Source organism: Cydia splendana, chromosome 22, assembly GCF_910591565.1.
Source record: "Cydia splendana chromosome 22, ilCydSple1.2, whole genome shotgun sequence".
In the NCBI taxonomy this organism is placed as follows: domain Eukaryota; kingdom Metazoa; phylum Arthropoda; class Insecta; order Lepidoptera; family Tortricidae; genus Cydia; species Cydia splendana.
In genome coordinates, this window is record NC_085981.1 from 4,050,030 (window position 1) to 4,066,088 (window position 16,059).

Sequence of the window (16,059 nt, forward strand, 5' to 3'; positions counted from 1 at the left end):
CATTGTAGCAGATTTACTGATGGCTTGCCTTATCAACAGTACCACAAAACAGCCACAAAATAAATCTAGTCTAAAATAGCGTCCATATCGCACAAAACAACAGAACACAGCGAATGCGAGAACTGGAGTTGAGAAATAGTAAAACAACATCAAGGCGGAAGAATACAGGGTTACAATACAATACGGTACAATACGTAGTATCTTCTTGTAATTTGTGGTTACAACTCAACGCAGTTTCTAGAGGTTTTCACAATAGGGCATCGCAATAACTTTTACTATTTACTAAAATATTTTGAACTTGGGTAAATTCGCTCTTCGCTCCCACAGTGACAGAAGACAAAACATTACATGTTTGACGTTGATGACGTTTACGTAAGTGTTGCTAGCATAAGCAAACAAAACCTTCAGACAACTTTAAAGGCCATAACAGACGGGCGTGCCGGATCGAGATCAAAGAATATAATACTCACTAGGAGAAGAACGATAACTCTATACAAAAAAATGTCCCTTTCAAAAGTTCGTTTATACTACTAGCGCTCTGGTAGGATACCATTGTAATTAGAATTGACAACCCGTTTAGCCTAGCGGGTATTGGCAGTAATCCAGTTCAGGAAGCTAATGGTCCTGGGTTCGAATCCCGGAGAGAGAATTTCTTTTTGTATTTTTTTGTTTTTTGTTGGGGTCAGGTTTTTAAGAGCCCATCAACGTGCACACTAGCGCCACTGCTAAATAATCGTGATTATTTAAATTTAACGACAGGTATTTAAAAAAGGGGGCCGCTACGGACTGTATTGTGTATTTAAGTACCTTTTGAATACATCAAACTAGTTTTTATGTTGCTGGATATTGAGATATTGGTCCGCTTATCTCTTTCTCGCTCACACTTACAGCTGCGTCCTTAACGAACATAATAGTGTTTAAGTCGGAGCAATAAAAGTCTGCAGCGGATTTGATAGCCCACGCAGTGCAAGTGTCATTTATACGTCATTATTTCATGGAAGTTCCTCGGGGTAGCCTGATTCCCTAGAGGACGCGTCCCCAGGCGGCGGATAGGGGAAAGCTCGATGGAGGATAACACCTCCATAGGGTAGGAGGGAAATAAAATACCTCCCGCGGACCAACAAGGCCGGAGAAGGATACTCCGCATCAAACCCCTGCCCCGGGCTTCTCCGACATATTCGGAGTAGAGGCCGTGGGCAGTGCTGCGTGTCTAGGCCGGGGCATGCAGAAGAGACGGCGGCGGAGGAACCCCTAGCGGGTCAACGGCGGCGCTCGCACCTCGAGGATAGGTGACAGTCTTGGCGTCAGGTGGCAACCGGCCGTAAAAACAACAATAGCCAAAAAAACCACATCTCCTAATTAAACATGGCAAGACACAAGAAACGAAATAGTATAAATGCTAGGGCGTACCCCCAAAGCGACGTAAATGCTCCGAATGCGAAAGATGCGAACCGAAATGTTAGGGCGTTCCCCAAAAGCGACGTAGACAAGAACAAGCGTTCGCAACAGCAATTACGCATAGCAACGTGGAATCTAGGATCACTCACTGGTCGACAACAAGAACTGGCAGAAACTCTCCATCGGAGACGAGTCAATATTTGCTGCATACAGGAGACTAAGTGGAAAGGTGCAAAATCCAGAGACCTAGGACTGGGGTACAAACTTGTCTACTATGGTACTGTCAACAACCAGAATGGCATTGGCATTGTCTTGGATAAAGACCTGAAAAACCGCATAATAAACCAAATTTTATATTAAAGGAAAAAATGGAAAAATTTACGCTTCCGGCAGGACTTGAACCCGCATCCTCCACAATCCGTGTGTTGCTCTTAACCAATTGAGCTACGGAAGCCTACCAGGACATCGCAAATCTTTCCATTCCTTTCCTTATGTAAACACGCCTTTGGGGTGGCGTATAGCGACATCTACCGCAAGACAATTACATCTTTTAACGGCACCGGAGTCTCAAGTTGCATTGAGAATTCACCAGTAACAATGTGCTAACCCATACTAAATCAATTTTTTTTAACAAGCAGATACGTCTGCGAGCGATATTCCAAATTTTATATTAAAGGAAAAAATGGAAAGATTTGCGATGTCCTGGTAGGCTTCCGTAGCTCAATTGGTTAAGAGCAACACACGGATTGTGGAGGATGCGGGTTCAAGTCCTGCCGGAAGCGTAAATTTTTCCATTTTTTCCTTTAATATAAAATTTGGAATATCGCTCGCAGACGTATCTGCTTGTTAAAAAAAAATTGATTTAGTATGGGTTAGCACATTGTTACTGGTGAATTCTCAATGCAACTTGAGACTCCGGTGCCGTTAAAAGATGTAATTGTCTTGCGGTAGATGTCGCTATACGCCACCCCAAAGGCGTGTTTACATAAGGAAAGGAATGGAAAGATTTGCGATGTCCTGGTAGGCTTCCGTAGCTCAATTGGTTAAGAGCAACACACGGATTGTGGAGGATGCGGGTTCAAGTCCTGCCGGAAGCGTAAATTTTTCCATTTTTTCCTTTAATATAAAATTTGGAATATCGCTCGCAGACGTATCTGCTTGTTAAAAAAAATTGATTTAGTATGGGTTAGCACATTGTTACTGGTGAATTCTCAATGCAACTTGAGACTCCGGTGCCGTTAAAAGATGTAATTGTCTTGCGGTAGATGTCGCTATACGCCACCCCAAAGGCGTGTTTACATAAGGAAAGGAATGGAAAGATTTGCGATGTCCTGGTAGGCTTCCGTAGCTCAATTGGTTAAGAGCAACACACGGATTGTGGAGGATGCGGGTTCAAGTCCTGCCGGAAGCGTAAATTTTTCCATTTTTTCCTTTAATATAAAATTTGGAATATCGCTCGCAGACGTATCTGCTTGTTAAAAAAAATTGATTTAGTATGGGTTAGCACATTGTTACTGGTGAATTCTCAATGCAACTTGAGACTCCGGTGCCGTTAAAAGATGTAATTGTCTTGCGGTAGATGTCGCTATACGCCACCCCAAAGGCGTGTTTACATAAGGAAAGGAATGGAAAGATTTGCGATGTCCTGGTAGGCTTCCGTAGCTCAATTGGTTAAGAGCAACACACGGATTGTGGAGGATGCGGGTTCAAGTCCTGCCGGAAGCGTAAATTTTTCCATTTTTTCCTTTAATATAAAATTTGGAATATCGCTCGCAGACGTATCTGCTTGTTAAAAAAAAAATTGATTTCGCATAATAAACATTGATAGACGCACAGACCGTCTTATGTCGATCAAACTTGCATTAGATAATCAACCAGTTATAAATATAATATCAGCATATGCCCCCCAAGTAGGGTGTTCAGAGTATGAAAAGGAAATATTCTGGGAAGACCTAGATGAACTTACCCAAATCATACCCCAAAAGGAAAATAAAATCACCTGTGGAGACCTAAATGGTCATGTTGGGAAATCAAATTATACGTTTAACAATGTTCATGGGGGATATGCATATGGAAATCTCGATAAAGAAGGGATGACCATATTAGAATATGCTGCTCGTCATGACTTAGTTTTAGTAAATACATGTTTTAAGAAGAAACCCGAGCATATCATTACATATAAAAGTGGAGGAAGAGCTACACAAATAGATTTTATAATAGCAGATAGAAAACTGAAATCCCAATTTAAAGATTGTAAAGTTATTCCGGGGGAACCCCTGACTACTCAGCACAGAATCCTTGTGACATCATTCAGGCTGCCCAAACCTATTAAAACTATTGTGGATAAAACGGCCAAAATTAAATGGAAAGATCTAAACAGCGCGAAAGGAGAACCTCTTATTGCCGTCATCTACAAATACCTAATGGATGAAGTAGACCGAGACTACGAGTCGTCAAATGAAATGTGGGAAAATTTTGAAACTTTCTGTAAAGCCCAAGCAACAACATTGCTGGGTGTTTCCAAAGGTGGCGTCAGTACGGGAAAAGATCCCACGTGGTGGAATACAAATTTGAAGGAAAAGATACGTAATAAGAAACAGATTTTTAAAGAGTGGCATAAGTCAAACGATGAAGATGGCAAAAACAGATATAAAGAAGCAAAATTGCTTGCTAAGCGTACCGTTGCTCAATCTAGGGCTAAGTCGCGTGAGGACTTATACAATAAAATAGAGAATAGTAAATCAGATAAAGAGATATTCAAAATTGCCAAGAAAAGGCACAACGCCACCCTAGACGTAAAAATAAACAAATATATTAAAGATAAAAATGACATACTTTTAACTGAAAATGCAGATATAAATAAACGATGGTATGAGTACTACGAATCACTGCTGAATGAGGAATTTCCGAGTGAACAACTCGTTCCTTTAGAACCAGTGCTGGGTCCCATAAAAGATCCAACCATAGGTGAAGTACAGAAAGCAGTATCTCAAATGAAGAACAACAAGGCAGTTGGGCCAGACGAGATACCGGCGGAATTGTGGAAAACGCTGGGACCTCTGGGTATCGAATGGCTAACAAAGCTGTTCTGTCTCATTTTAAGAACATCAGAGATACCAGACTCCTGGCGAAAAAGCCTCCTAGTGCCGTTCTACAAGAACAAGGGGGCACTGGGGAGGGACCCAGTTCGGAAACTATCGAGGAATAAAATTAACATCCCACACCCTCAAAATATGGGAGCGTGTACTCAACCAGAGAATACAATTATTAACATCAATATCACCAAACCAATTCGGCTTTACTCCTTCCAAATCCACGACAGATGCAATCCAGACAGTAAGAGTACTAATGGAAAAACACAGACTGAATAAAAAGAACCTTCATTTCATATTCATTGACTTAGAGAAGGCGTTTGACCCGTTTGACCGAGTGCCGAGGAGACTTGTGTGGCAAGCATTAAGAGATCAAAATGTACCCGAGTATTACATCAAACTGATCGAAGATATGTACCAAGGGATCAAAACTCGGGTAAAAAGCCCAGCTGGTTTGAGTGACAGCTTTGAAGTCAAACCAGGGATCGGCTTTAAGCCCGTTACTCTTTAACCTGGTCATGGACTATCTAACAAAAGATGTTCAAGCTCCGCTACCATGGAGTCTGCTATATGCGGATGATATTGCTTTAGTGGCCAATACGCCTACACAACTCCAGAAAGACCTATCGGATTGGATGACAGCCCTCGAAAAATACGGTCTCCGTGTCAGCAAGTCAAAAACGGAACATATGGAATGTCTGTACGATCCAAACCCAAATTATAGAGCAGCTAATACCATTTACTACCCCGACGGAACACCTGTACCAAAAGTGACACAGTTTAAATACCTGGGCTCATTGATGACAGCAGACGCAAACATCGATGCAGACGTAGCGCATAGAGTAAACGTGGGGTGGCAAAAATGGAGAAGCTTAACCGGAATCATGTGTGACCCTCTAATGCCAATCAAAACTAAGGGAAAGGTATACAAGACTGCAATAAGACCTGCTTTACTATACGGCGCCGAATGTTGGACTGTCAAACAAAGTCATGAACAGAAAATACATGTAAATGAAATGAAAATGTTGAGATGGTCGGGGGGTGTTACTAGACTAGATAAAATTAGAAACGAACTTGTAAGAGGTAGTTTCAAGGTAGCTCCAATACCTGAAAAAATAACAGAAAGTCGACTAAGATGGTACGGACACGTTATGCGAAGAGACGATGACAATGTGGTTCGTAAGGCGCTGGAATTGCCCGAAATAAAACGCGGTAGAGGGCGCCCGCCCGGCACCTGGTGGACAAACATGACCCGAACAATAAAGCATGCCAAGATAGACATAACGACAATCCAGGACAGAAGTGCCTGGCGTAAATTAATTAGGAGAGCCGACCCCACCTAAAGTGGGAAAAGGGAAAGAAGAAGAAGAAGATTTCATAGAAGTTTGACGTTTAAAATAACACGTGCACTGCGTGGGCTATTAAATCCGCTGCAAACTTTTCATGGACTGACTCTATCTGTATCTGGTGTTTATCTGATGCTCCATTACGACACCCTGTGCTATAATAAGCACATTATAGCTACGTCGAAAATTTAAAGGACCATATGTACTGTGAAACGTATGATACACGTATTACACGTGCGAATAGGTAATATCGCACTTATATCGTAAATAACTATTATAGACGGCCGCATCGGTCCGCGACCTTGGTCCGCACCGCTATTTTGACCGCAGAAAGAAGGGAAAAGGTTATAAAAGCCAAGTAAAGGAACATGTAGGGGCCGTGTCGTATCAGGACGCTAAAAGGCTGACTTGACACAGTTTGATGTATGTTTTATCTTTTCACGAATTTTTAACTCTTATAAGTTATAATATATCAGAAAATCTAAAAGAAGTCGAACGACCCCTTCGTTGGTTAATAGTTCAATATACATGGAATTGTATCAACATACCTTCCAGAGAGGAAAATGGGAACTTGTATTGGACAAGCGGTCTTCTCCTTGCCTCTTAATAAGTACTTATAATAATCTTACCTGTATTGCATAGGGGTAATGTAGCCTGCTGTGGTGCTCCATTAGAAACATGTTGTAACTATTGTAAGTCTGAGGTAGAGGCTTGTTCACTTGTTCACTAATGTTTGGCTGACTAGAATTCAAAATTTCTAAGTTGTTAACATTCCGTTGTTCTGTAAAAAGGTACATAATTGACTAGTACTCATGTTGACAGATTTGTCCATTGTCTATTTGTCGGCGGCCGATCGTAAAATCTATCCAGATCATGGTATTCCGAGGCTCCTATTTCAAGTTTGCCCTTCGGGCATCTGAAGCAACCTAACAAATGTTACAAATGGCATTTATTTGTTGCTGAGTCATGGATGTTTTCTATGTATTTAAGTATTTATAAAAGTATATACATATAGTTATTATATAAATCGTTGTCTAAGTACCCACAACACAAGCCTTATTGAGCTTACTGTGGGACTATTTGTGTAATAATGTTATATTATATGTATATTAAATATTTATTTATTATTATTTTATTTATTTAAATGCTATTTTTTGGTAATTATTAGTAAAACTTTAGCACAGTCAGTATAGTGATTTAGGCTTGAAAAAAAGTCAGCCAGGCATACTGTGATGGTATGCCTGGCTGACTGTTTTCATGTTATTATTGACTTACCAAGTGGACATAGGGTTGGTACTGCTATTGCATTCAGTCTCTTATAGCGATTTCTATGTTCATCTGCGAAATGAAAATCACACATCCTCTTCTTCTTATAAAATTCAAAATCTGCTGGGGTATTCAACTTGCCCCCAACAAACTTAACCCAAACTTTAAAGCGATCAGGGTATTTGTCTGGATTTGGAAAGACATGCAGCCCCACATCTGAAATAAGTGTTTTTTTTGGTGTAAAATATCTGCGTGACATTTTTAACAACTTCTCAAATCGTAGTATAAAGACCATGCCCTTTGCTGCAAAACTGGTGGTTTGATAACTCGTCGTCAAAACGAAATCCGAGACCTTTTTTGCGAACTCTGCCAAAATGCTTGCGGAAACGTTATCAGAGAACTGAGCTTCACCGAAGGATTGTAGACTTCGTGTAGACTTCTGCTGTTACACGACACAGATTAAAATCTATAAAAAAAATCCTAGGCTTTGACAACGGTGCAGCTCTACCGCAGCCCTAGCCCATTACTTCACCATTAACCAAATCTCTTTATGTTTCCTTGTTATAGTTCATAAACTTAATGTAATTCGCTGTTTGATATAAACAATGTCTTCTTACTGATTCTAGGCAATAATAATTTACTTATATTACCTTTCTCCGAACATCCAAATGCACATCGATGCGGCATTGTAAACTAAGTCACTCGCACGTAAAACGTAGTGATTATATTCTCTTTGGTCACTCGCAAAGTCGCAAGCACAAGGGTGTTGATAAGCAATGATGTGTATCCCACTTTCAATTTGCCGTGATTAATTGATTATAAGTTCTTTGTTTATAAGCGTCAATTTTTTAATTTAATGGACATCTGACTGCTTGCATGAATCTATACCTGACATCGTGACACCTGTTGAAAACTTGAAAAGTTTGAGTTACTAAACAAAATATCCATACAATTCATTCATTCATTCTTTTAAAATTATGGCTTCAGCCCATTGGGGCTATTTCGCCAGTGTCAAGGTCGTAGTAGCAGGGTAAAACGATTGAAATTGTACGGTTAGTACAAGACAGTGTACGGTGATTTAGCTCTTGTAAAGCGATAGCGGGCTTTACAAGAAACACGTGGACAACCGGCCGTTGACTCCAAAATGATGGTTAAACGTGCTTCAAGATAAATTCTCCATTCACTGCACACTACCACATTAGTTTACTGTATAATAGGCTATCGATATTACACTTTAAACAATATTAATGAGCAATAAACAAAGCAATTGATCCCGACGCGTGCCATCACGATGGCGCTCGAACCGGAAGTCTCATATCCATACAAAAATCGTGCAAAAATCCCTCGATGACAGATGTCAGATGTCATAATAAAAATCTTTTATTTACATTATTTGTTTACATGTCATACATGTCATAGTTATATTTTTAATCTGTGGCAACCTCGTTCTTCCACCATATGGCCGGCCAGCCCGTCGAGCTAATCATCGTTATTAGTCTGAGGAGCTAATGATTACACTCTCGCCTCATGGCTCGTCTCGTGGCTTGTAAGCTCGTCGAGCTAATAAGCGGCTTACATTCTCTCGCGAGCCACGAGCCGCACCACGAGACGCGAGTAGGGTTGCCAACTTTTTTTTGGTGGAATATAGTATTTTCCAGAATAAGGCATCAAAAATATAGTACACTTCAAAAAAATATAGTACTTTTAGATAAAATACTAAACATGAGTGTAATATACGTTTAATCGGAAATATAGTATTTTAGCGTACTATATATTTTTCCAAAAGTATATAGTACAGAGAGCCAAAATATAGTACAATACTATATAATATAGTACGGTTGGCAACCCTAGACGCGAGTGTGAGCGGTGGGCTCGTCTCGCCGGTCTCGCGGCTCGGCTCGCGCTCGCCTGGCACGCGTGGAGGAGCGGTTTTTTGGGCACGAGCCAAAGGGGCTCGCGCGGGACGCGCGCTTTGCATTTACACTCGCGTTCGGCTTGTCATTCGGTTATAAACCTTATGCCGTGACGTTAGTGTTTAAAATATATTAGCTCGATGATCTTACGAGCCACGAGGCGAGAGTGTAGTCATTAGCTCGACGTGCTTACACGCTCGAGGCGAGCCACGAGACGCACCGCGAGACGAGCCACGAGCCGCGAATCTAAGCCTGCCATAATATATTTTAAACACTAACGGCACGGCATAAGGTGTATAACCGAATGACAAGCCGAACGCGAGTGTTAACGGAAGCGCGCGTCCCGCGCGAACCCTTTTGGCTCGTGCCCAAAAAACCGCTCCTCCACGCGAGCCTGGCGAGCGCGAGACGAGCCACGAGCCCCCCGCTTACACTCGCGTCTCGTGATGCGGCTTGCGTGGGCTTGCGGCTCGGCTCGTGGCTCGCGCGAGAATGTAAACCGCTTTACAGGATGTTCAGTACTTCACGTTCATGTCATTGTCATATTATTCTGTGGTGTATTGTTGTGTCTTTTCAGGCTTGTTATTTTATTATTATATAGTCAAACTGTTTATTCCACCGTTTTGGGGTATAAATACTGTAAATCTTGAAACCTTTGAAGTAATCGAAGTCGATTTTGTGCTGTGAGTGTAATTCATTTCTTATAATGCTCCATTTCATCTTTATGTGTTAGGATTGGTTAGGATGGAGACCGATTAGACCGAAAGGTAAAAAAGTAATGAATTATCTTTCTCGAATGTTATTAATTTGTGGAGTTTTATATCAAAGAGAAAAGGTGTCACACTTGCATGTAGAATTGTAGATAAATATCAACCAATATAACATTCGTGTCTTCTAACCTAACTTAGTTGGTTTGAAAATTGATAAGTAACATTTCGTTTCAAATAAATTGTTTAATTCTCGTTGATTTTTATTAAAGGACCATTGAGTGAAACAGAAGTAAGTACTTGCTTATGAAAAATGGTACAACAGGTAAATATATATTTTTTTTAATCTTTGAAATAAGTTTTTGCCAATGGCTAAATTGGTACAAGCTATTATCGCTGACTACTTTTCTTTCAACAGGCAATTGATATTCATGGAGACAATTCTAAAAACCCCAAACATAATTAGGTCACAAGAGTTCCTATGGCCAGTTGGCCACCTCCTGTCTCCATCATCAGATCAGCTCGATGGTACCATAATATTGCACTGTTACCCCACTTACATATGTATGCAAAATTGCAAATATTCAGCTTCATTCAAAGTTGGGAAGGGGGTCAACTTGCAAGATTTGATACGTAATCAAGTTGTTGAATAATTTTACGGTTGAGATTATTCAACAGTGTAAGACTTGATTATCGAATTTAAACTGTCTCATAACAGTTTAAATTCGATAATCAAGTCAATAAAAGTGTGTAAAAGCCTCTGATTTTAAACTAAAATTTTTTTTCAGGTTCAGTGCTGCACTGCACGTCTTTCCAAATCCAAACAAGTCCCCATAGCGGTTTGATTTACAGTTTGGGTCCATATGCTTGAGGGCCAGGTCTGCCAGGCCAGGCGAGAAAGGTCTGTGATCTTCATTTTACCGTTGGACATAGAAATCATTTTAATCAACTGATGCAAACACATTGGCCACTCTTCTACCAGGTAAGCATTGTATAAACAACTTTATTGGTTATTTTGACACTAATAGGGTTAAATAGATAGAAAATGAGCAATTTATCACAATACATACATTGGAAACTTAAAAAATATATGGGTATAATAAAAAAATACAAGACCTTAAAGCACTGACTTAATATAATAAATAAATAAATATTATTCCCAAACTAAGCAAAGCTTGTACTATGGGTGCTAAGCGACGATATACATACTTATATAGATAAATACATACTTAGATACATTGAAAACACCCATGACTCAGGAACAAATATTAGTGTGATGACACAAATAAATGCCCTTACTGGGATTCGAACCCAGGACCATCGGCTTCGCAGGCAGGGTCACTATCCACTAGGCCAGACCGGTCGTCAATATAAAATAAATAGATACACAAAGCAGGACAAAAACGTCAACAAATGTGGATCAGAAAGACGTTTTCACACCATTGGTGTCCTCGATCTATCCTCGATGCTTGAAAGTGCTCTAAAACGATTCTCTTGTGATTTTATACAACGACTGTGCTTGCCCTGGACTCTGAAAAAATCTGTTTTATGTGAATATACCTAGTGTGCTCAACGGACTCTGATTTGCTGCTTGGATTGGTTATTTGTGACAATGGTTCGAAACAGTGCGATGTGTTGTGTACCTAATTGCGGTAAAACGCGTAAGTATTCACATTAATATTTTTCATTTTTAACTGTGGAGAAATAATACTTAACCCTGAAATATAAATATGGGACTAAGACCCATTAAGGTCTACTTCATGTGCAATATAACTCGTCCTTTTTTAATATAACTTTGGCAAAATTATCATGATATAATATTAGCACTGCGTGGTATTTTATTGACATGTAATCAATCCCACATTATATATCTTTAATAGAACACTATCAGTATTTATACAGTCGGGACATTTTTCCAAATAAGGGTTATAAGTTGTATCCTTGGTCCTTCAAAGGCTTTTCTACATCATGGTTAAAGAACACAAGATCAAGGTTTTTATCATTTCTTACCTTAAATTAACGTATGTTTCATATGTGGTATATTTTTTTAATAAATATTTAAGTTAATATATGTATTCATTGAACATCCAACGTTCATTCTGTTAGTGTACCTACTTAAATCTGTACTAGTGATATTGTAATTATATATGTTTCTTTTTTTCAGGATTAGATAATGTAATTCTTCACAAATTTCCCTGTCCAATTAATGAGGCTGACCGGTTTCGGACTTGGATTTACTCTGTTGGTGGAGATGTGTTATCTTTGGATAACCAATTTATTCATAAGTACCGAAAAGTGTGTCATATTCACTTTGAGGAAAAATATATTAATCGAAGCGGAAGACTCAGCGATATTGCAATTCCAACACTACATTTAAAAGGTAAGATACACAATTTTAGCCAAATTGCTCACTTGCATGATTAATTGTTGACATTGTTGTGCCATAGGGTCCATATTACATTGGTCATAATTATCTTAGTGTGAAAAGTTGCAGTAAACTATCAATAGATGGCGGTGCATCCGAAAACCTTGCGTATGGGGGTTGAGGGCTAACAGTCTAATTGTCATACATATAGAGTCATATCTTTTTTTGTCAAGCTATTAGAGAATTATCAGCGTCAAGAGTTGTCACCCCCCTAAGCTTAAAATTTTAGGTTAGATATTTTTTATGTTTATGGTGTTTAAAAAATATCTAAATTTTATTCATATACAGGGTGGAAAGGCATGACGATCCTTCCCGGAAGTATTAGGTCGTTTAAGTGATACAGAGACTATTGGTAATGGTAAGAATCGTTAATTGAGTAAAAAATAAAAATTGCAAAAATACTACTTTTTAACTGTGGTGATAACCCTATAGCATGTGCACATGACGGCTAGATTAAGGATCTCCGTCGGGAAAGCTCGGGACTTTACACTTTTTTCCGATCGTTGACAGTATCTCAATGATGTATGAATGACGCATAAATGTCAAATAAATCAAATGCATGCAAAAATATTACAAACAATTTTATTACTTTCTTAGATAATTACTTTTTTCCAATATTTAATACTATCTTCTTTTCACATACGGTGTTCAAATGTACCTCCGTGTATTACAACGCCGCCGCAGCCCGTACCCGAGTATGTCGATGCACATGCGATATAGTGTATGCTCTTCGTCATTTATCCTCCGCACAAAGCACCAATTAGCCTTTGTCTCATTTCGTCCGCAGTTTCACATTCCGTTTGGTTTGGTACACCATATCTTTTACACAGCCCCACAAATTTAAATAGCCACGAGCATCTAACATTTTTATTTGAAGAATATGACATTCAAAGAGCATATAATCACTACGTTCTAAGAGAAGGAACTCCATAGTACGTTTTTGTCAAACGGTTGGTTTTGACAGGACTTGACTGATGTATGACTGATGAGCATCTATTCATACCAACATAAAGAAAATTGTTTATAGCACAGATAAAGAAATATATTATCTATATATTTATCTATGGTTTATAGAAAGCAGTGCTGTGAAAAATCGATAATAGTGAGTTCTCGAAACGATAATAACCGACATGATAGAAAGTAGTGCTGTGAAAAATCGATAATAGTGACTTTCTAAACCGATAAAAACCGTCCTAAACTCATTCAATTTTTTTATCTTAGAAAATAAAACACCTGTGAGTTTATTACAAACTTTATTAATTTCTTAAGTTGATACTTGGTATATACAAAAACTCATTTATTATAAATAATAAGTGTTCTAAAATGAATATAAAACTAAAATTAACTACAATTAAGATAACTGAAGCTAAAAAATTTGCGCCCTTGGTAGGGTACCCATCACGCAGGCAGCGTTCCCGCGCTGGATTGCTATGGCCAATCTTTGCGCGAGAAAGCTGCCTGCGCGAGGATCACCTGTGGCCTCCCTTAGGAATTTACTGAGCACCTTGTGGAGTCCCCGAGCCCCCCTACCCCATGGACCTAGTGTCTCGACGCCAAAGGCTACATATTCGTAGTATGCGCCGAGACAACTATAATTTATTCGCCTTGAAGAGTTCTCGGACGTCAGCCGCCGCCCCGGCCTGTTTGCTGGTGGCTAAAATGTAGGACACCGCCAGCGTATCTGCGCAGGTGGCGTCCTACACCAGCGCCCGGCCCATCCGCCAGGGGATCAACAACATCCCGTCGGGGCGTTTGCCGTCGTCCCTTGCGATCTGGGGCTCCAGAGCCGCAGGGACGTCGGCGCTGACGAGCGCTCTCCTCAGGATGTCGTTGAGCGCGGCATGACGGGATAGGCGGCCGGCGCCCGAGGAGCAGGCGAGTCCGTGGTGGCCAAGGCGATCAACAGGGGCCCCACTAGAGGCACAGCTGTGGTCCACACATACATCGGCCCCGACCCGGAGTCCGATAGCAATTCTGAGTGTTTGGCTCGATGAAAGTGCCGTTGTTGGGTGATGGATAGGCGTGCAGCCATAAAATTAGTTAAATAAAATAATGTAAATAATGTATTTACCAATAAACTATGGTATACATATTTACCAGGGGCCCCCGCACTAGGTGAGACCTGGGCTATAACCGCGAAAATCGAAGTTCGCAAATTGCGGGCATTTTTCTCTGTCACTCTAATTACACCTTTAATGGAGTAAAAGAGAAAAATCCCCGCAATTTGCGAATTACGGTTTTCGCGGTAGCCCCTCTGTATCGCGGGGAACCATTTAAGGCAGGGGCCTTAAATGGCCTAAGGGGCCCAGAATGACCCCACGCTGGCCCATTGTGTACAGGGGTACACAATGGGCCAGCGTGGGCCATTCTGGGGGCCGCATTTATGCGTTAAAGGGAGCAAGTGATATTGCTATCTCATTCTACCGCATGGCTGCGTCCATTGGACTGGCCGGCGCTGGCCCATTGCGTACAGGGGCCTTTAGATTTGTACAGTATCTGAATTTAGTTACTTAATAGGTATAGCATGCAAGTTACAAAATTACTAAAAATGACACTTAAATATTTGCGTATACATTATAAAATATTACTTAGTATAGCTTCTAGCTGTTTCCACGTAGTTAAGTGATTGAAGAAGAGTGTAGGTAAGCTTTTTGGCCTCAATAACTGATCTGTCTTTGATTTGAGATAACAATGCTTTAGCATGGCACTGTAGGTTGAAGCCTTAAGGTAGTCCCCAAATTGTTTACCGAAGGCGGAGAAGACTTCTGGAACAGGTAGGTTAAAGATTCGGTTTTTGAGAAGCGAGACGTAACAAGTCATGAGTGTAGACGATTTGTGTGTAAGCAAAACGATACTGTGCAAAAATAACTGCCGAACAGTCAGGCCCATAGCTTCAGCGTAGAGTTCAGAAGTTGGAAATCGAAAGGGTCATTGTCCAGACTCTGGTCACAGCTAGGAGCCTTGCGTGGTCCCTTCCCGACGAAGTGTCAATTGGGGATTTTAGAACGGCAGTGGGGGCTAAGTTGTCCCAGGCCCTTATTGCCTCTCGGGTCTAGGTGGCACATCTGGCAGTTTAGCTAGCCAGGCTTTCTTGGCCTCATCCAAGCACGCGACCTCGCAGTTTGTTATTTTAAGGATTTTACCTGCGAGATCAGACGTGCTATGGATTGAGGACAAGAATGCCGGCAGAGCAATACTCGATATTTTGCGTGTTCCTAAACCGCCAAACCTAATGGGCAAAGAATCTTGGGTCCAAGCCGGTTCATTCAAACGGACATTCAAAATCGATTCCAGTTGTGACTTAAGGAGACTATCGATAGGTTGGACTAAACTAGCGACTTTCCAGATAGCGCAGCAACGGAGCAAGTACGTAAATTTGGGAACCAACAACAACATTTTAAAATAAATAAGGCCGAATGGCTACTAATTTTGACTAAACGATCTGAATCTGATCTAAACTCGAAAAACTTTGAAGTACCTGGGCTGCTAAAGAGGGTTCTACGTTTTCGGAAATGTACAATTCACATTTGTCGAAGTTAAGTTTCAGGTCAATGGCGCTAAATTTCTGTATAACTAGGGATAAGTCACGTCGCTCTCCGGATAGCCTGGAAAGAGTAATAATAACGGGAAAAGTTGAAGGCACGACACCTCAGGGCCCTCCTCCTACTAGATGGTGTGCTCAAATTACGGCACCTATGCTATTAAAACTGCACGAGGCCATGCGCTTGGCGGAGAACAGAACCCTATGGAGGAGCCTGGTCTTCAACAGAAGGATATGATGTCACGATCCTCAGTATTGAGGGACCGACTGAAGAAGAGGGATAAGTCTGCCAGAACCGTATGTGAGTCTCCGCTGATGGTGCCGTCGTCCAGGTACCAAACATGCAGTATGAACGTGAGACTATGAATAGC

At 40.7% G+C, this 16,059-nt stretch overlaps 1 protein-coding gene and 5 non-coding genes across 8 annotated transcripts in view; 5 read left to right on the top strand and 1 right to left on the bottom strand.

Moving 5' to 3' along the window:
- Positions 1–1,779: 1,779 nt before the first annotated feature.
- Trnas-gga (transfer RNA serine (anticodon GGA)) lies at positions 1,780–1,852 on the bottom strand. The gene has a single exon. It is a non-coding gene; the product is annotated as a tRNA-Ser (tRNA).
- Positions 1,853–2,107: 255 nt separating this feature from the next.
- Trnas-gga (transfer RNA serine (anticodon GGA)) lies at positions 2,108–2,180 on the top strand. The gene has a single exon. It is a non-coding gene; the product is annotated as a tRNA-Ser (tRNA).
- A 242-nt stretch (positions 2,181–2,422) lies between these two features.
- Trnas-gga (transfer RNA serine (anticodon GGA)) lies at positions 2,423–2,495 on the top strand. The gene has a single exon. It is a non-coding gene; the product is annotated as a tRNA-Ser (tRNA).
- A 241-nt stretch (positions 2,496–2,736) lies between these two features.
- On the top strand, positions 2,737–2,809 carry Trnas-gga (transfer RNA serine (anticodon GGA)). Its single transcript has one exon. It is a non-coding gene; the product is annotated as a tRNA-Ser (tRNA).
- Positions 2,810–3,050: 241 nt separating this feature from the next.
- Trnas-gga (transfer RNA serine (anticodon GGA)) lies at positions 3,051–3,123 on the top strand. The gene has a single exon. It is a non-coding gene; the product is annotated as a tRNA-Ser (tRNA).
- Positions 3,124–10,756: 7,633 nt separating this feature from the next.
- LOC134801458 (uncharacterized) overlaps positions 10,757–16,059 on the top strand; it is a 36,915-nt gene continuing 31,612 nt past the window's right edge. Inside the window, exons 1-2 of one of the 3 annotated variants that reach the window (XM_063774047.1) lie at positions 10,757–11,383; positions 11,887–12,102. In XM_063774047.1, coding sequence (XP_063630117.1) covers positions 11,335–11,383; positions 11,887–12,102 — 265 coding nt within the window. In that variant the 5' untranslated portion in view covers positions 10,757–11,334. Of the gene's footprint in view, positions 11,384–11,886; positions 12,103–16,059 lie in introns of those variants that run through there. The other 2 variants (XM_063774049.1, XM_063774048.1) reach the window with 2 other exon arrangements.